General features: G+C 47.1%; 2 protein-coding genes across 5 annotated transcripts in view; one reads left to right on the forward strand and one right to left on the reverse strand.

Moving 5' to 3' along the window:
• DDX27 (DEAD-box helicase 27) lies at window positions 1-7,449 on the reverse strand. Its single transcript, XM_074605690.1, has 21 exons — window positions 7,295-7,449; window positions 7,041-7,175; window positions 6,894-6,953; window positions 5,993-6,155; window positions 5,055-5,101; window positions 4,817-4,903; window positions 3,961-4,066; window positions 3,708-3,881; window positions 3,256-3,406; window positions 3,009-3,108; window positions 2,760-2,901; window positions 2,521-2,674; window positions 2,324-2,405; window positions 2,071-2,248; window positions 1,824-1,930; window positions 1,546-1,651; window positions 1,348-1,442; window positions 1,120-1,246; window positions 793-877; window positions 514-588; window positions 1-247 (listed from the first exon to the last, which is right to left on the reverse strand). The coding sequence occupies exons 1-21, from the start codon at window positions 7,382-7,384 to the stop codon at window positions 232-234; spliced, it is 2,280 nt and encodes a 759-aa protein (XP_074461791.1). The 5' UTR covers window positions 7,385-7,449; the 3' UTR covers window positions 1-231.
• ZNFX1 (zinc finger NFX1-type containing 1) overlaps window positions 7,338-18,870 on the forward strand; it is a 14,128-nt gene continuing 2,595 nt past the window's right edge. The window contains exons 1-13 of one of the 4 annotated variants that reach the window (XM_074605686.1): window positions 7,338-7,581; window positions 8,125-8,301; window positions 9,011-11,245; window positions 12,048-12,179; window positions 12,429-12,577; window positions 12,801-12,944; window positions 13,374-13,491; window positions 13,742-13,989; window positions 14,110-14,249; window positions 14,563-14,717; window positions 15,393-15,538; window positions 15,899-16,009; window positions 16,705-16,800. In XM_074605686.1, coding sequence (XP_074461787.1) covers window positions 7,353-7,581; window positions 8,125-8,301; window positions 9,011-11,245; window positions 12,048-12,179; window positions 12,429-12,577; window positions 12,801-12,944; window positions 13,374-13,491; window positions 13,742-13,989; window positions 14,110-14,249; window positions 14,563-14,717; window positions 15,393-15,538; window positions 15,899-16,009; window positions 16,705-16,800 — 4,080 coding nt within the window. In that variant the 5' untranslated portion in view covers window positions 7,338-7,352. Of the gene's footprint in view, window positions 7,628-8,124; window positions 8,302-9,010; window positions 11,246-12,047; window positions 12,180-12,428; window positions 12,578-12,800; window positions 12,945-13,373; window positions 13,492-13,741; window positions 13,990-14,109; window positions 14,250-14,562; window positions 14,718-15,392; window positions 15,539-15,898; window positions 16,010-16,704; window positions 16,801-18,870 lie in introns of all 4 variants that reach the window. The other 3 variants (XM_074605687.1, XM_074605688.1, XM_074605689.1) reach the window with 3 other exon arrangements.

Consider the following 18,870-nt stretch of genomic DNA (forward strand, 5'->3'; position numbering starts at 1 on the left):
TTTTTAGAAAAAAAGTAATCTTTTATTGCATGGGCTGATGAAGATGTTTTCACACAGGGTCTTCAACCAGGTCTTAACGAGCACCCCAAAGCTATTCCAGAACTTGAAGAAAAACTTCAATTTTACTGAAGTTGTCTCCTTGCAGTACAAAGAAATCCAGACCCTGGGGAGAGCATGCCTGAAATGCATGCATTGTCCAAACTACCCCCCTTTGGTAACTGCCAACAGTTCTTACTTTCTTTTGTACCTGAAAGAGAAGATATCTGAAATTAATTACACCAGTCCAACTCTCAGCACTAAGGAACAGCACTGAGCATTTTCTAGTAGCCTTGGAACGTGCTATTAAAGGAGTATCCTTGATTGCCCCCAGCATCAGACCTGCAGTAGGAGGGTAAACTACTGCAGAACCAACAAACCTTTTATCAAGGACCTTTAAAAAAATCACAAGATGAGGAAAAAGAAAGCAGGAAAAAACCCCCACCAACTTGAATGAGAAGGTAAAGGGAGCTATACCTGGACTTGGATTTGAAGTTTCCTCCTTTCCTACGTTGGGCCACACCCAAGCGTTTTCGGTCTTCAAATGATGGGCTTTTAAAGAGAGAGGGAAGGGGGGAGGTAAGACAAAACCACTGAAGTATATCAACAGCACAGGTACTTCTTGCAAGAATCCCTTCTCTGCTCTGCCCACCTTTTCCCCCAATATCAGTCGAGGTATCCCCAAAAAAATCCAGAGGTGCAAAAAAAATCCCACCTACGAAAGTCTGGACTCATGTGCTACTGCTAAGACATTACCCGGCACGGTACTGCTTCAGCGCCTTCCTGCTCGTGTTGGTAAGCTCTTCGTCAAACACAGACTGTTTTTTCTTCCGCTTGGGACCTAGCACAGAGACAAGAGTCAGAACGTCTGTAAAGAGCTGTAAAGAGAAAGCCATAGCATCATCTTGTTTATTACAGCCCGTAGCCTTGACCACAACAATTAGCCAAACCATCAGGAAAGGCAGTGACTCCTCCCCGCAAACACACAGCCCAGCCATTCCTCTATACAAATTAGTTTAGTTTACCTATTTGTTAGAAAGCGCCTGACAAAAGATAAGTCAGCTGTAAAACAAAAGTCTCCACCTGCTGGTGCTGCTGCTGGTTCCTCTTCTGGCAAGGCTCTGGCTCGTTTTGCTCGGCGATTCCTTTTTGCCAGCCGCTCAGCATACATTTGAGATTTCAAGATTTCAAACTGTGACCTCTCCTCTGGCTGAAAGGTGTTAAAATGCAAGTTTACAGTGACGTGAGGTTTTGCTAAGGGAAAACTAAAATAGTCCACCGAGGGTCCCATTTGTCTGTGAACGTACTCACCGTCATTTGGACTTTTTTCTGTTGGTCCTGCATAAATTTCTTCCTTTTCTTTTTGCCTCTTAATGCTAGGTCAAACTCCTGCAGGGCTTTAGCCACTGGAGAGACAAAGAAAAACATCGATTAAAGAACCTCTTAAAGTACAGACCAAAGTCCAGTTGCAGCTATGGAATTTAACGTGGCAGCAGTGTCACAACTCACATTTTTCTTTCTTCCTCTCTTCACGGGTCTGGAACCAGCTCCGCTCCAAGCCCTCACTCGCAGTCTCTTGTTTTCCTGCCTCCAGCTGCTTCTTTGCCCTATTGATCTGAGATAATTCAGGCAAGAAGTAAGCTCATGGTGGCTAAAAAATCTCTCTTTCTTCCCTTTCTAAAGCAGGTAGGTTAAGTACATTAGGGTAACCTCCTTACGCACTATATCTACCCCAGATCCTAAAAAAACTAAGGTAAAAAAAAAAAAAATCCTAAAAAACCCCTTACCTGGGCCTCTGACTGCTGCATCTCACGTTCCTCACGCTCCAAGCACAGAACCGCATAGACATCTTTTTCTAGATTCTCAATCTTCTCCCGAAATTTTAGTATGACATCTGAAAACGATACAGTGTGAACATCAGAAGCAGCTCATGTAAAGTCCATCTTGTTTTTCCGCACCTCTTTTAGTGTCCCTCTGTACCATGATATTCCCTGCCTACTGCTCTCCTGCTTTTTACCTCCGTGAAGCACATACCTTGGGGGAGAATTCTGGCTTTCACTGGTGTTTTGGCAGTTTTCACAATATCCTTCAGCATCTTGCGCTCTTCCTCCCCCACAAGTGAAACTGAACGACCAGCCCTGCCTGCTCTTGCTGTCCGACCCACCCGATGCACATAGTGTTTGGTGGTGTTGGGCATGGTAAAATTGATTACCTGTAACAGAAACAGTGTTAGTAGGGAAACAATTTTAAAGGACTGATTAAAAAGCTCAGTACTGCAAATACTCACTGTTTTAACACCTTCAATATCAAGTCCACGTGCAGCCACATCTGTAGCTACCAGAATATCAATCTGCTCATCCTTGAAGCGCCTAAGCAGAGATAGCAAGTGCATTAGCAATGAATACAGCAATCCCTTTCTGCCCTAAAACTTCCAACTCTTAACTTCTTTTTTTGCCTATGATTGCCAACAAAGCCTGCTAATACCTGAGTGCTTCCAGCCGCTGTGCCTGAGAGAGGTTCCCATGAAGCTCCCCAACCCGCAGACCCATCAGCCCCAGTAGGATGTGCATACGGTGAGCCTGTTTCTTGGTCTGGGTGAAAAGCATCACATGATCTGGGAAGGTTCGTGTCAGTAGAGCTGAAAGAAAAAAAAAAAAAAGTCCTCTCAGGAGCCTGCTTCATAGTCACCTACCAGTTCCAGCTTGTCTTTGCTCATCACTAACCTGATACAATGGCCTCACGGTCCCCCTCTCGGTTGGGTCTGATCCGGATAAATTCCTGACGCAGGAAAGGGGCAACATCTGTGTTGCTGTTCACAAAAATTCGGACAGGATTTTTCAAGGAAACAGAAGCCAAATCTTTCACCTACCAAAACAGGTTAAGAAAAAAGAAGGCCACACAATCTGTTAAAAGACTAGACAAACTTCCATTCAGCTTTCTGCCTCCATAAGCTTCTCAGCAGCCTGTCTTACCTCCTCTGTCATTGTGGCAGAGAAAAGCATTGTCTGACGGTGGTGGGAGCACAACCTGATTATTTCCTTCATCTGTTCCTCAAAGTATTCATCCAGCATCCTACACAGGAAAAAGAGCAAGGTAAAGCAGCTTCATCTGGTTCTAGCTAAGAAACGTTACTTCAGGTAGGGCAACAAAGACTGCCCTATAGCCCGGGAAAGCAGAAAACTACCACCTCATTTTTCACCGCTGTCCTGCTTAGCCTACCTGTCCGCTTCATCCAATATCAGCACCTCGACACTGCTCAGGTGGAAAGAAGGGCAGTTGTGGAGATGATCAATCAGTCGCCCAGGAGTGGCGATAAGAATGTCTGGCCCAGAGCGCAGAGCTGCTTCCTGAGTCTTCACATCCAGGCCACCTGAAAGAGAACGAACACGGACTGCTGACTCCCTGAGCAGGCTGCAGCAGAGTACACAGATCCAAATTGCCTGAGGAACGGGAAACAACTCAGATTAATACCATGTTCGCAATCAGACCCCACCTTTTCTTTCTCAGAAACCAACAAACAAAAAGTACGGCATGGTATTGGAAAGTGAGATTTTAAACCATAGCACACCTGCCTTCAATAACCATACAGCCTCCAGTTTTATTACAATTTCCAGTTCTATACAGCAGTTTACAGCAAGCTGTACAGTTCACAGAAGCAACTTAATACTCACCTACAGCAAGGCAAGTTGTGACGCTGCTGAACTGCGCCAGCTGTTTTGTGACAGAGTGCACCTGAATACCCAGTTCTCGTGTTGGCACTAGAACCAACACCCGTGTTATTGGAGCCTGACGAGGTTTGTAAATCAGGCGCTCAAGGACAGGCAAGATGAAGGCAGCTGTTTTACCTAAAGAAGAAAATTAAGAATTACCACTTATTCTGAATAGCTAATTCTCCGTGTTTCCCGTGCCCTGCTCAATCCCTACCTGTCCCAGTAGCAGCACAGGCACAAATATCCTTCCCCAGAAGACCCACCGGGATACAAGCCTTCTGAATTGGGGTTGGTTGCTTGAAGCCAAGAGCTGTGATTGCCTACAAAGGAGACAGAGAAATTAAACTCCGTCTCTGTTACAGCCACAACTGCAGTACTGCATCCAGTGCTGGGCTCCCGCATACAAGAGACATGAATGCACTGGAAAGAGCCCAGCAAAGGGCCACAAAGATTATGAAGGGACTGGAGCACCTCCCATATGAGGAAAGGCTGACAGAGCTGGGACTGTTTACCCTCGAGAAGACTTGGAGAGGATTTTGAAGGGAGGGTGAAAAGAGGACGAAGCCAAGCTCTTTTCAGTGGCACCCTGTGACGGGAGCAGAGGCAATGGCCACAAACTGAAACACAGGAGGCTCCCTCTGAACACCAGGAAACATTTTTTCACTGCAAAGGTGGCTGAGCACTGTCACAGGTTGCCCAGAGAGGCTGTGGAGTCTCCATCCTTGGAGACAGTCAAAAGCCATCTGGACATGGTCCTGGGCAACCTGCTCTAGATGGCCCTGCTTGAGCAGGGGGTTGGACAAGATCACCTCCAGAGGTCCCTTCCAACCTCAGCCATTCTATGATTCTGTGACAAGTCTCACTCAATATAGTGTTGACATATTGCAAATCAAAGAATGGCTTCCATTATTTGGGAATAACAGCTCCTAAAGAACTCTCACACTAGCTTCCATGTAATTTCTTTTTCAGAGGCTGCAAAGAGAAGAGGAATTTACTAGTTCAGATTGGTGGAGGGCAGGCTGTACAATATTCTTCAGAGTAACATATGTAATAACTAAACTAGGAAATACCTTTAGCAAAGGTCGTGAAAGATTCATGTCCTGGAATGACAAGTTATCATCATATTGAGAGGCATCTTCAAAAAAGCTCTCTGCTTCCTAGAAACAGCAACGATAACAAAACTGGAACAACACAGGCAGCAACACAAAATGTTATCAAAAGGCTCTGGGCTGGTTTTGAGCTACAGTTTGCTAACCAACGTCAAATTCCTCCAGAAGAAATGCTGGGGAATAACAAAGTGTCACTTACCTTTTCTCCCTTTTTTGATCTCTTACGTTCCTTCACTTTCACCGTATCTACAGAGAAAAAGAAATGGGACGAGAATTAACAAGCACAGCTAAACACAGAACAAGATACAGTGACTACCTTCATCTCATACTTTTTGCTCTGAATGAGTTATTGAAGGAGAAACCTCAGAAACAAGTACTGGCATGCAATGGAGTAAAATGCCAAGCAAATGTCCTTCCTCAGGGACAAGTTCAATTAAAGCACTACATTACCATTCAAAATAAACTTGACCAAAATCAGAAGGAATGTTGTAGAAGGAAGATAACAAAAAATAAGAGGTTCTTGCCCACTCCCAGCAAGGCTTCACTACGGAATTTTCTCTGGTGAGCCAACAGTCTGTAAGATTCTTGCTCCTGACCGTCTGTCGTGATTCAGGCCCAGGCTGCAACTAGGACCACGCAGCCGTTTACTTACTGCTCTCCCCCAGTAGGACAGGGAGAAGAGGGAGAAAAAGGAAAACAACCTCATGGGCTGAGATAAAGACAGTGTAATAGAGCAGTAACGGAAGAGAAAATAATAATAATGATGATGATAAAAGAATATACAAAATGAGTGATGCAATACAATTTCTCACCACCCGGTGATGATTGCCCAGCCCATACTGAGCAGCAAGTGCAGACTTCTGCCCCACCGGCTAGCCCCCACTTCTATACTAAGCATGACATTTATGGTATGGGATATTCCTTTGCCCACCTTGTCCTGTCTGTGCTCCCTCTCAGCTTCTATGGGAAGCTGAAAAAGTCCTTGACTTAATATAAGCATTACTTAGCAACAACTAAAACAATATGGGTTACCAACATTGTTCTCACACTAAATCCAAAGCCCAGCAGCTACTAGAAAAAAAATTAACCCTATCCCAGCCGAAATCAGGAGGCTGTCTCTCTATGTACTGCTGATACCTGCTTTTGTGAAGATAGTTTCATCATCCAGTGAACACTGAGACTCCACATCTTCTTCTTCTTCTTCATCCCTACTGAAATCCTCACACTCTGTCTTCTTGGTCTTATTACCCTCAGTCTCCGCATCTCCATCTTTCGCTTTTGCTTGTTTAGCTTCTCTTTCCTAGGAAAAGATTTTTTAAAAGTTTTTTAAAAAAGGATAAAAAAGAAGCTTCAATCCTTGGTGACCTTTTGTTTGTTGTTATTATAAGGCCATTCACATATATACGGTTTTGCATAACCTTAAGCATTAACAATTCCGCATTCTTATGAGTTCAGCTACGCATCAGGTTGATGATCAGAGGGCTGGAGCACCTCTCCTATGAAGACAGGCTGAGAGCTGGGGGGGTTCAGCCTGGAGAAGAGATGGCTCCAGGGAGACCTTAGGGCCCCTTCCAGTACCTAAAGGGGCTCCAGAAAAGCTGGGGAGGGACTCTGGATCAGGGAGTGGAGCCATAGGATGAGGAGTGACGGTTTTAAACTGAAGGAGGGTAGATTTAGATCAGATATCAGGAAGAAATTCTTTACTGTGAGGGTGGTGAGCCCCTGGCACAGGTTGCCCAGAGAGGTGGTGGCTGCCCCGTCCCTGGAGGGGTTCAAGGCCAGGCTGGACGGGGCTTGGAGCAACCTGGTCTGGTGGGAGGTGTCCCTGCCCAGGGCAGGGGGGCTGGAACTACGCGATCTTTAAGGTTCCTTCCAACCCAAACCATTCTACGTGTGGCTGCACACCGCGTTGAGGTGCTGAGCCATGGTTTGAGCTCTGCAGCTCAGGGCACTTTCAGAGCTGTGCCGCAGCAGGGAACGCAGCAGAAGCCCAAAACCCACGCCGGGATTTTCAGCAACGGGAGAGAAAGGCTCTGACCTGGAACTTCCTTTTCTGTCTCACTTTCTCAATCTTCTCATCAAGCGTCGTGGCCGCTCTCTAGGCAGGAGATCAGGGCAGAGGAGCGGTGAGGAGCCCGGCGGGGCGGCCCCAGGCCCCGCACCCGCTCCCGGCCCCAGGCCTCACCTTGCCGCGGAGCTGGCGCAGCGCCGCCGCCCAGGCGCCTTCCCCGCCGGCCTCCGCCTCGCCGAAGACGAAAGAGGCGCTGAAGTCCCCTCCGGCCGAGCCCCGCCGCCTGGGGCCCGGCGCCCGGCGCGGCTCCTGTGGTAACGGCAATGAGCAACGATCGCCGAACGGTCCGATCGGACCGGCCCAGACCGCGGCCCGATCCGCCCCAGCCCCCACCCCCGGCCTAGACAACAGATCCTGCCCGGCCCCACCTCCTCATCCTCGGAGCCCCCGGACTCGGGGTCCTCGGGACCCGCGTCCCCCTCCGCGATGGTGCCCACCAGGCCCAGGCCCTGCAGCATGGCCGCCCTCCCTCACGGAACGGCCCGAGCCCGCGGCCGCGCGTGCGCCCGGCCGGCCCAGCCCCGCGCCGGGGGCCGGAGCAACGGCTGGTCCCGCCCTTGGGCGGAAAGGAAACCGAAAGCAACGGCGCTGGGTGGGGACGACGGGACTAGGGGAAAGGAGCAGTGTCGGGGGCGCTGTCCGCCGGGGACGACCGGTACTGGGGGACGGTGGGGTGTGCTGCCCGTCGGGAGTGGGGAAGGGTGAGGAGGGGCTGCCTGCCAGGGACGGTACCGGGGCGAGGGGCGGGGGTTGCTGCCCGCCGGGGCCGGGAGACGGCCGGTAGCAGGGAAAGGAGGGTGGGGGTTGCTGCCCGCTGGGGCCGGGAGTGGGCCGGTATCTGGGGAAAGCGGATCGGGGATTTTTGCCCGCCGGGAGCGGGCCGGTACCGGGGCGAGGGTGGGGGTTGCTGCCCGCCGGAGCCGTTACCGGGGACGGGGGATCGGGAGTTACTGCGAGCCGGGGCCGGGAGCGAGCCGGTACCGGGGGAAAGCGGATCAGGGGTTGCTGCCCGCCGGGAGCGGGACGGTACCGGGGAAGGGGAGCCGGGGGCCGGCGGGGCCGCTTATGGGCCGGTACGGCGGAGGGCTGGGGCCGGGCGGGGGCAGGAGGGGGCCGATACCGGAGGAGGGCGGTGGGCGGCGGCGGGGCGGGCCTTACGGGGAACTGGAAAGCGAAACTTTCGGCGGTGGCGGGGCAGTACCGGCCGGTCCCGAGACGTGCGGGAGCGCGGCACACCCGAGCACGACGGCGGCTGTGTCGCGGTGCAGGAGCCCCGGGGAGCCCCGACGCCCCAGTGAGGAGTCGCCGGGCCGAGCGATGGAGAGAGCCGGGCAGGAGCCGTGTGGGCGGCAGCCCCGAGCTGGAGCCGGGAGAGGTGAGGGTCGGCCGGGGAAGGCTGGGCAGAAGGTCTGGGGGATGGGGCTGGTACAGGGGGATCCGCTCCTTCCCTGCCTCTGTACAGTGACATTTCCTCTCAAGCCTAAATTCCAGCATTTACGTATTTGCCCCCGGAGTCTGGTTGGGGCATGATGTGCTGCAATAATCTCTTTGCTGGCTGTGTGTGACGGCATTCAGCACTTCCCTAAGTATTCTGTTGAGAACATGATAAAGGCTATATGATCTATGCTTTCTGCTACTCTGAGTGGTCGGACTTTGTCCAGAAGGTCTGCATTTTAACTATACTATATACAGTCAAAGTCAGCTGCTGCCTTTGTCATTATTTCAGTGACAGCTAACTCCCGAGGAAATCCTGCCCTGTGTGGGAAACTTCACCTCTGTCCTTTCTTATTTCTGCTTTCTGTTCTGTGGAAAAGGGTTTCATTTTTTTAGTGTCTTCGTGGCTTAACAGCTTAAGTGAACCCTAGGCACGGCACTCTTTTTAGCAGTTAGAAAAAGGGGTATGAAGGAAACCCCAATTTGAAAGGCTGGGTGCAAATATAATCGTGGTTTTCTAATTTGATTCCGAATGTCCAAACCATGCTGACTATCAGGCCAAAATGCTCATGCGTTTGTGTTGGGAGGCAGGTTAATGTGGTTGATTTATAATTAAGGAGTGTCTTATTTTATTTATTTTTTTTCTTAAGGGCACACAGATCACTGGGATACTGGCTTTATGCGAAGAGGCAGAAACAGAATAAATAATGTTTCAGGTCAGACAGCTCAGTCAGGGGAAAGCCCCCAAGCAAGTAATTATACTCTTTTACCTCAGCAAAGAGAGGAGAGATTTGGTGGTACGACTTGGAGGGTTCCTCAGTCAAACAAGAATAAACCAAGAAACCAAGGTGGACTGGCCAACAGTGGAGCCACAGGACACTGGAATGAACAGGAAAATGAAGGAAGGAGAATGAGGTATCAAGGTGGACAAGCACACGAGAGGGCCAGAGGACCCTGGAATGCACAAGATGAGGGTAGGGGAAGGAGGTATCAAGATGGACAAGCACATGAGAGGGCCAGAGGACCCTGGAATGCGCAAGAAGACGAGGGCAGGGGAAGGAGGTATCAAGATGGACAAGCACAAGAAAGGGCCAGAGGACCCTGGAATGAGCAACAAAATGAGGGTAGGGGAAGGAGGTATCAAGATGGACAAGCACATGAGAGGGCCAGAGGACCCTGGAATGCGCAAGAAGACGAGAGTAGGGTAAGGAGGTATCAAGATGGACAAGCACAAGAAAGGGCCAGAGGACCCTGGAATGAGCAACAAAATGAGGGTAGGGGAAGGAGTTATCAAGGTGGAGAAGCCCAGGAAGGAGCTAGAGGACTGAGGAACGAGCAGAAAAATGAAGATAGGGGAAGGAGGATGCAGCCTCGGGAGAATCCTCATTCCTACCAGAACCCTATGCCAGGTCGTGCCCAGGTCAGTGAGCAGCCTCAGCAAGGCAAAAGGATTGGCTATAAATTCCTAGAAAGTCTCCTCCAGAAAGACCCTTCAGAAGTTGTCATCACACTTGCTTCCAGTTTGGGTTTGAAGGAACTTCTTTCCCAAACAGCTATGAAACCAAATTTCCTTCAGCTCGTTTGCCAGGTGCTTCAAAAAGCATGCAGTTCCCGAATGGACAGACAGAGTGTCCAACAGCTGCTTGGAGTGGTGAAGGAGTCCAACTTTCTCAAGGTCTGTCTGCCACAGTATGTGTCTGACATGATAACAGAAGCAGTCCCTGCTGTACGTCATCAGTACCCTGTGCATATTAGCAACATCATTTCACTTCTTCAGGACCTAATCAGTATTTTCCCAGCCAGCTCTGTGCAGAAAATCTCTGTTCTCTTGACAGTCTTGCCAGCATCCATAAATGCCCTGAGAGCTTCTGGTGTGGACATCCCAGAAGAAACAGAGAAGAATCTAAATAAAGTCCAGATGCTCGTGCAGCATCTACAGGAGAAGAGACGTGAAGGCACGTTAAGGGCTGATAACTATACTCTTATGCAGCCTCAGACTGATGGTCAAGAAGAAACCTATCGTACAATGACAATATATCCCACATATAATGAGGTACATCGTGATGAGAAACCCTTTCTACGTCCCAATATTGTTTCTGGAAGATATGAGAGCACCAGCATTTATCTTGACACCCATTTCCGGCTTCTGAGAGAAGACTTTGTAAGGCCTTTAAGAGAAGGTATCTTGGAGCTTTTGCAGAGCTTTGAGGACAAAGGCTTGAGAAAAAAAAAATTTGATGATATCAGGATCTACTTTGACACACGGATTATTACCCCTGTCTGTTCCCCAACTGGTATTGTTTACAAGGTCCAGTTTGACATAAAACCATTGAAGTTTGTACGATGGCAGAATTCCAAACGGTTGCTATATGGATCCCTGATCTGCATGTCCAAAGATCACTTTGAAACATGCCTTTTTGCCACTGTTTCTAATCGTGATAATGCAGATCTTGCACATGGGATTGTGCAGCTATGTTTTAATGCACAGAGCCAGGCACTGCTGGCAGAGGTTCAACCCTCAGACTCCTTCCTCATGGTAGAGACAACTGCCTACTTTGAGGCCTATCGGCATGTGTTAGAAGGGTTACAGGAAATCCAGGAAGAAGATATCCCCTTCCAGAAGTACATCGTGGAATGTGATGCACAGGTGGACAAGCCAACATATCTGACAATGGATACTGCCTACAACTTTGCACCCTTGATGGAAGATCCCCCGTCAGATGAAGAGACCAACCCTGATCGTTTGACAAGGCAAAGTGTCCATGTTCTAGATCCCATGAAGTGGCCTTCAATGGAAGCCTTGAGATTAGATGAGTCTCAGATGCAGGCATTGAGTCTTGCACTTACCAAGGAGCTGGCTATTATCCAAGGACCTCCTGGGACTGGTGAGAAATATTTGCTTTAAGTTCCTGTCATTTAAGTTCATTGAGTTCTCCTGGATTCCCCATTTAGGGAAATTAACTTCAGAAAAAGCCACCTGTACTGTCTCCATATCTTTAGTCTCATGCCTGATTGATGCTTGAGTAGCCCAGTTAGCATGAGCTGTGGAGAAGAGCTTTAAGTATCCTGATACCCGTATCTGATCTGATCATTGCCAACCTAGTTGCAAGTAGACACCAACTGCACTATTGGCTCCACTTATGTATCGGGGTGAAAATATTTTCAACCATCTTTGATAACATGATACCTCTTGCTGTGCAAGAGCCCTACTTGTCTTCGTAGCATGTTAGAACACTGTGAGTGTTCAGCCATGATCCTCTGGGTGAAAAAAGCATTACAAAATTAACTGTAATTGTTTTGAACGGTACCTGAACTCAATAAGCACCACTGCTTGAATTCCGCTAGTGTGCAGATGTTTCCTGTGCAGCCAAATGTCATGTGTGAAGCTGCTATTAGAGTGGGATGGGGAAAGCAGTGGCAGAGGAAACCCTGGGTTCAGGTCCAGCATATTAACCAAAGACAACATTCTTGCAGAGTATGGCCTTGCTCAACTACAGGCCAGAAAGACAGTGTCATGCTTCTTCATTTACATTTTGTAAACTAGTTACCTCTGGGGTCAGCTCTCTTGGCACAGGTCAGATTTGCAGCCTAGAAGGAAGTCTTGTATCTGTTTTTGATGATTGCTGTTTTTCAAGGCAGCCCTTAGAGGGCGGATTACCCTTGTCTGATTCTGAGCTTGTTTTGCAGGGAAGACTTATGTGGGTTTGAAGATTGTTCAGGCTCTCTTGACTAATAATCATGCGTGGCAAAGCACCGTCCAGAAGTCTCCTATCCTTATAGTTTGCTACACTAACCATGCACTGGATCAGTTCTTAGAAGGTAAGAGTACCTGGCAAGTATGATGGATAGAAATTACAGTGTAACTCTTACTCTGCCCATCTTGTGGGGTGAGGATCTGCCCTTTTGGCTTTTTCTAGTGACTCTAGCCGCGTTGATACACAATAAGAAAACTTCACTCAGACCAATCCAGGGCAGCATTTGTAGACAAAGGGTGTTCTCCCTACCCCTTGTCCTACTGCAGAAACAGAACTTGCCTCTTTAGTACTAATATTTCTTCTTCATTCCCAGGAATATACACATTCCAAAAACATGGGATGGTGCGTGTTGGGGGCAGAAGTAGCAGTGAGGTCCTGAAGCAATTCACCTTGAGGGAGCTGAGGAAGAAGTGTGGATTCCGATACAACTTGCCAATGCATCTCCGCAGAGCCTACGTGAACGTATGTGCAGAGTTCACCGGAGATGGTGGGACTGGGTTGCTTGTGCATTGGAGAAGCTAACTGAACTAAACTTCCTCCACACCTGTTCTTTCACCTTGTCTTACACTGAAATCAGCCTCTTAATTCTTCCATCTGTTTTCACTTTATCAGTTTCTTGTCCTGCAGTTTCTGAACTTTGCTTCTCTGAGTATGATGATGCCTCTCTTCTCTTTGTTATGAGTAGATAACCAATGAGATGAAGCAGGCTGAGCAGGAGCTCCATGAAGGAGCGAAGCTCTTGGAGTGCACAACATATGGAGTTCTGCATGAGCGCCACTTGGAATCATGCATTGCACCCCAGCACTGGGACAGTCTGATGAATGGTCTGGTAAGAGAGGTCCCTTTCTTCTCAGTCAAGCAGATCCAATGTATACTTACTACCCTTTCTGCTAATGAGTCTGAGGTTCCCCAAGCACACTTTTTTTCTGCTAAAAAAGGACTGAACAGCAAGCTGTACAAGTAACAATAGTCTAGACCAGGCGGGGCAGGCAGGGGCTTTAAATTTTACTTCTTTAAACTGCAGAGATTCTAAGTAATCTTTATCAGCATAAAAGTACAAGTGCCCAAATGAAAGCCTCCTAAACGGAAGGCGAGGAGGGATGCTCTCTCTGAAGATCTGAGGCTGCTCAGACTTTCTGTCTCTGGAGGTCTCTTGGGGATTTGTCCTAGTTATCTGCTGCTGCGAGGTGCTGCTTTGGCCTCATCTGAAGACTCTGAAGTGCAATAGGACTGTCTGATTTGACTTTCCTTATATTAGGATGACGATGAGTTTTACTACAGTGCTTCACAACACTCGATGATGCTGGAGTGGCTGGGCCTTGGTGTAACTGTCTTCACCCAGAGTGCTGCAGAGAATATAGGGGCTGAGAATCCAGGTAAAAAAAACCCAAACCAACGAACCAGACATTTGCCCCCCACCCCCAATCCTCTACAGGTGTGTTTGCCTAAGCAGTACTTATGTGCCAGAAAAGAGACACTGCTACTTAACAGACACTGAAAGATGCAGGGTACTGTAAGGTAGTGGAAAGAAGATTAACACTAATTTCCATGTAGCAATCTGATTGCTGTGCTGTGATTCTGCTAGAGTGGCTGTGGCTTACTGCATGTGACTGGTGACTCTCACAGGTGGTCAGCAGGAGAGAGAGGAGGAGTGGGAAGGTGAAGCAGAAGAGGAGCTTTTGGAGATCCCAGAGGAAGCTGACCTGATTCAAGCTGACAGAGTGATTGAGGATGAAGAAGCAGCAAAGCCTCAGGGAAGGAAGGAGGAAGAGCACAGAGCTGTTGATGAACTAGCCAGCATGATATTGGCTATGAAGCTGGAGAATGAGGAACGAGGAACAGCCCAACCACAACAGAATACTACGCAGTGGGAGGTAATTGTGTGCACTAGCATGCTCTGGCTCTGCTTGACCGTGTAAAGAGTAACACGGGGATGCTAATAAAGAAGAATCTTTGTGCTGTAACTGCCTATTGGGGAGTGCTTTTTTCTGCAGGTAACTTCTGGCCAGAGGAAGAGAATGAAACACAAGATGAAGGTTGAGCTCCGTAAACTGAGCGCAATGACAGAGTTAGAGGCCAAAGCTATTCAGAATGTGTGGCAGCTGGACCTGAGCTCCCGCTGGAGGCTTTACAGGTGACAAAGCTATTTTGCAGGGTCTCTCAGGCAAATGTTTCCTTTGACTATTCCAGTTTGCAAACTCTTTCTGTCAAGCCATGGTGTTTCTGTCTGTATCGATTCAGCTCCTTATTGGAACATGCTTGGTCTGCTTCCCTGTATTGTTTGGACAGTGCTGTCATCTCCACTGTGTGTATTTGGGACTAAGTACAGATGCTAATAATCTCTTGCCCAAAAGACACAAAGGAAGTTTTGAAATGAATCCACTCAGAACTTGTGGATCACTATCCTGTTCCCCTTGCTGTATGTGATAATGGCACTTTCTTCTCAGGCTTTGGCTGCAGACCTACCAGGGCTTTATTCGACAGAGGATTCTGCAGCATGAACGGCAGTATCAGGCGGCAGCAGAAAGACTGACAGAACTGAGGCTGCAGGAAGATCTCTGCATTCTCAAGGAGGCCCAAGTTGTGGGGATGACAACTACAGGTGCACAACAGTTGGGAAGCAAACCAGTATTGCACTGGATCTAGTAATGGTTAAAGGACCTTGTTGCCAAAAGATCGGTATCATGTGCTGCTTGACAGCCTGGGTTAGGCTTCCTGTTAGTCTGCAGCCTTCTTAATCTCTGACTCCATTTGGAAATGTGGCTATTTTGCGAGTTGTCAAGTAACTGCGTGAGCAGTTTCTGTGCATTCTTGCACTGCCTCCATTCTGAACCGCATTCTTCTAATAGAAATGCTCCACTTCTTGTGCTCAGGTAAAGCACAGCTAATATCTGCACTGCTACCCCCACATCACCTTCTGGTGATGGTAGTCTAAAGGTCACCGTAATACGACCCTTTGGAAAGACAATTTTAGGTTTATTTATGTGTGTTGATCAATATATTGAGTAGGCATCTTATGTCTGAAGAGAGGGTTGGGTAAGGGCCAAGGCAGGCACAAGATTATAATCCCCATCCGCCTTCCTTAATAACTCTTCACGCAGAAGCCATTCTTGGTATGGTGCTGTTTTAAAGTTTAAAAAGCTGAGTCTTGAAATGGGGAATCTTGGGCACAACCTCAGTCTCTTCTGGGACATGGCCTACTCCCCTGCCTGAAAACTCTTGTCATACTGCCTGCGTGTAATCATTCTGCTAAGGTTTACCTTCTCTCCTTGCTCAGGTGCTGCCAAATACCGTCAGATCTTGCAAAAAGTAGAACCGCGAATTGTCATTGTAGAAGAGGCAGCAGAGGTCCTTGAGGCTCACACCATTACTACCCTGAGTAAAGCTTGCCAGCATCTCATCCTCATTGGAGATCACCAGCAGGTAACATCCGTGACTAATGCCTCTAAGTGTTGTGCAGATGAACTAGAACCTTTCGACCAAACACCATATGTGAAACAGGGGCCAAGACTTACTGTTCCCCAGCCTCCACAGATAGCACAGGTCCTGTCTCCTGTAGTTTTGGAGCAGAGCTCAGGTGGAACTTGTCTTTCAGTGTGATACAATTTTACATGTACTTGTATCCACTTTGGTTGTGACTGTATTTAACTTTGATAATTTAGCACTTCTGCAAGAATCCAGCCTTCCTATGGGGAACCAGTGTCAGAAAAAGACAAGTGAAAAAATCTTACTAACACACAGGAAAAGTGCTAAAACATGAACCTCCTATCCCTTCTCTTTCAGCTGCAGCCTAGTGCAAACGTTTATGACCTGGCCAAGAACTTCAATCTGGAAGTCTCTCTCTTTGAACGGCTGGTGAAAGTCAATTTCCCCTTTGTCCGTCTGAAATACCAAGTGAGGAAGAGCTATAAAGAAACTCCATTGCATTTGCATTTAGGTTGTTTTAAGTTTGTGGTACACTTAAGTATGCATTTCTACTCTCAGAGCAGCCTAAAAGAAAAGAATGTGCTATTAAATTCCCAAAAAGAATGGTAAGAGCTGTCAAGCTGCCACAGTGTACCGGTGTATTTCCAATTACTCAGTGATGTTGTCCACAGCACTGTGGTTCCCATATGTTTTAGTGCCATGAACGTGGCTTATTGCGGCATCTGAAACTTCCAGAACTCTGGAGACTGACAGCACAAGTCTTCCTAAATTGCTTTAATCATCTGTCTTGGTGCCTGGAGAAGTTAATTCTACTTCCATCAGACCTGTATTCAAACCACCTTATGTAGTGGTTAGGGTCAGGTGCTGGCCTTTGTTATCTATAACAGTGTTCTTAAATTTGCACTGAGACCAGTGTTATTACAACAACCTTCCCAAATTATTTTCTTGAAGATACTCTGCTACTACTGCCCCTGTAATTGCTGGTGGTGGCAGCGATGGGGCACGGGAGGATGGGGAGTGGGGAGGTGCTCCCTTCTTGACTCTTTCTGGGAAAGCATACTTGTCTGGTATTCAGCCACAGTCTGTACAGTGGAACAAGAGAATATTGACAAAGAAATATGGTGCTTCTTCCTCAAGACTGATACAGCTGCTTTGTGTTTCAGCACCGCATGCGACCTGAAATTGCCCAGCTTCTCACTCCTCATATATACCAGGAGCTGGAGAACCACCCCTCTGTCCTGAAGTATGAGAACATAAAAGTGAGTTTTTGGCAATCTAAGCAATTGGTTTTGTCCCCTGTTACTGGCTAAAATGAGTTTCTGTAAAATGTAGTGTTCAAGGATTTCAAATTCTTGATTGAGAATCCAGATCAAGTTCAGTTATTGAAAATCATACCTGAATCAAGGAAATGTGTGATATAGATTTAGGTAAGTAATTAGGTAAGTAATGCCAGAGTTGTTCTGGCATTAGCAATGGTGGACACTGGAAATGGATCCAGTACTGAGGACTTTAAAAGAACAGTGAAAAATGGACCAGAAGACCTGTAGGAGACTGAAAGCTATGAGGAAGCTTTAAATGAGAGACTTAAAGCATAACATGTGAAACTCCAACGTAAGATAGATGACTTGATTACTGGAATCCTCCTTCCTTGGGTCCTCTGGGCATTTGACGAATACACAACATCTGCAAACAAGATCTATTCAGCCTAAAAATAGAAAGCATTCACTTACCGGCTAACACACACAATAAACAGCTAGAATTTAATAAGTTATAAGCATTCGTATGCTTGCCACACTGTAAGACACTTGGAGAGTCTCTGCTGTAGTTGGGCAGGTACCAGTCAGAAGAAGCATCAGCCTCTGCTTCTTCCTTAACGTTACTGAGTTTCTGCCTTAACACTAACTCCCTGTTTTCTGATTTGTATTTCCCCACCCTAATTAGGATTTCATATCTTTCCATGTTGGTGCTTTTCTTGCATCTTTGAACTATTAACAATCCTATCTCTGTCTGTAAATTTTACCTTTCTTACCTTGCATAGCCCCGTTCTGCAGACTTGCTCACAGCTGTCTGTCACAACTGAACTATTTCCCCAGAAGTCTGAGCCAAGGTTACAGTGCTGAGCTGTATCAGAGCTAGGCTTTGGATCTCTGGAACATGAGCGACTGAATACCCTGGGAGAAAGAGTTGCAGGTAGTTACAGAAAGAGGATTACAGTAGCTTAGCCTATGTAAATCTCTCTTCATGAAAAGACAGTACTAATTAATTAAAAGCTCTTTAACTGCGTGAGGAAAGCATACTGAAAACTATAGCAGAATGCTGAAGCCAGATGAGAAAACTGATAACTGAAGACGATTTAATTACTAGAATAACCTGTCTGTGAAAGTGGCAGGCCCTTGAAATCCAGATCAAGTATTTTGTAGAAGATGCTTTAGTTAAACAAATAAAAAAGTAAACAAAAAAACCCCAAAACCAAACAAAACTCAACCAATCAAAAAAATAACCAACAACAAAAACCACGCAACCACTTAGGAGACCACAAAATTTTACCCCATTTCTCCTATGGGAAGCTACTCTGGAGAATCTTATGGTTCCATCTGGCCTTAAAACCTCAAGATACCAAAAGGCACCAAAACTGAATCTTCCCATCTAGTACAGTAGCCAACATAGGTGATCACTGAATTAAACCGTACAGCAGTGGGCACTATGGACACCTTGGAGAACGAGAGATCTGTGTTTGATCTACAAAAACTGTTCTTTGCTGATCAAAAGAGTCTCTGGGGTTTGGCACGCAGCCCAAGAATTTCTTATGGGTAGAAGAATTCCAGTTAACAGGCAAAAAATAAAGATCCCCACTAACTCAAGGCAAATGGCATCTTTGAACAGGTAAGCAGACAACTCTATGCCCCTTGAGCTGGTGAGTGACCACTGGAGTCCCTAGAGTTCCTGCTTTTCCTGGTGGAAAAGCAATTGTCCTTCCTCTCTGTTTTCACTGTAGTAACAGAGAAGGCATGTTTTTTTGCTAGACGGTTTTAGGCACGTGCTAAGCCCCGTGCACTGGTAACTTACTATCTTTCTCCCACATGGCCAAAATGAGACAGTGTTCACACCACAAACCTGAAATGGAACTATGATGCTTTGAGAAATGTTACTAGCACCTTATCTTCCTTTTCTATAACCTGAAAAGATACAGTAGAAACAACTCTGAAAATATAGGGAATAAAACCATCCACAGAACTGATTTCATATTAGGATACTGAAATACTACTAATAAGCTGAAATGTGATTAATAAGCTTAAATTCCTATCTGATGAATATGCTACGGAAATCTA

Source organism: Larus michahellis, chromosome 12 (assembly GCF_964199755.1).
Source record: "Larus michahellis chromosome 12, bLarMic1.1, whole genome shotgun sequence".
NCBI lineage: Eukaryota > Metazoa > Chordata > Aves > Charadriiformes > Laridae > Larus > Larus michahellis.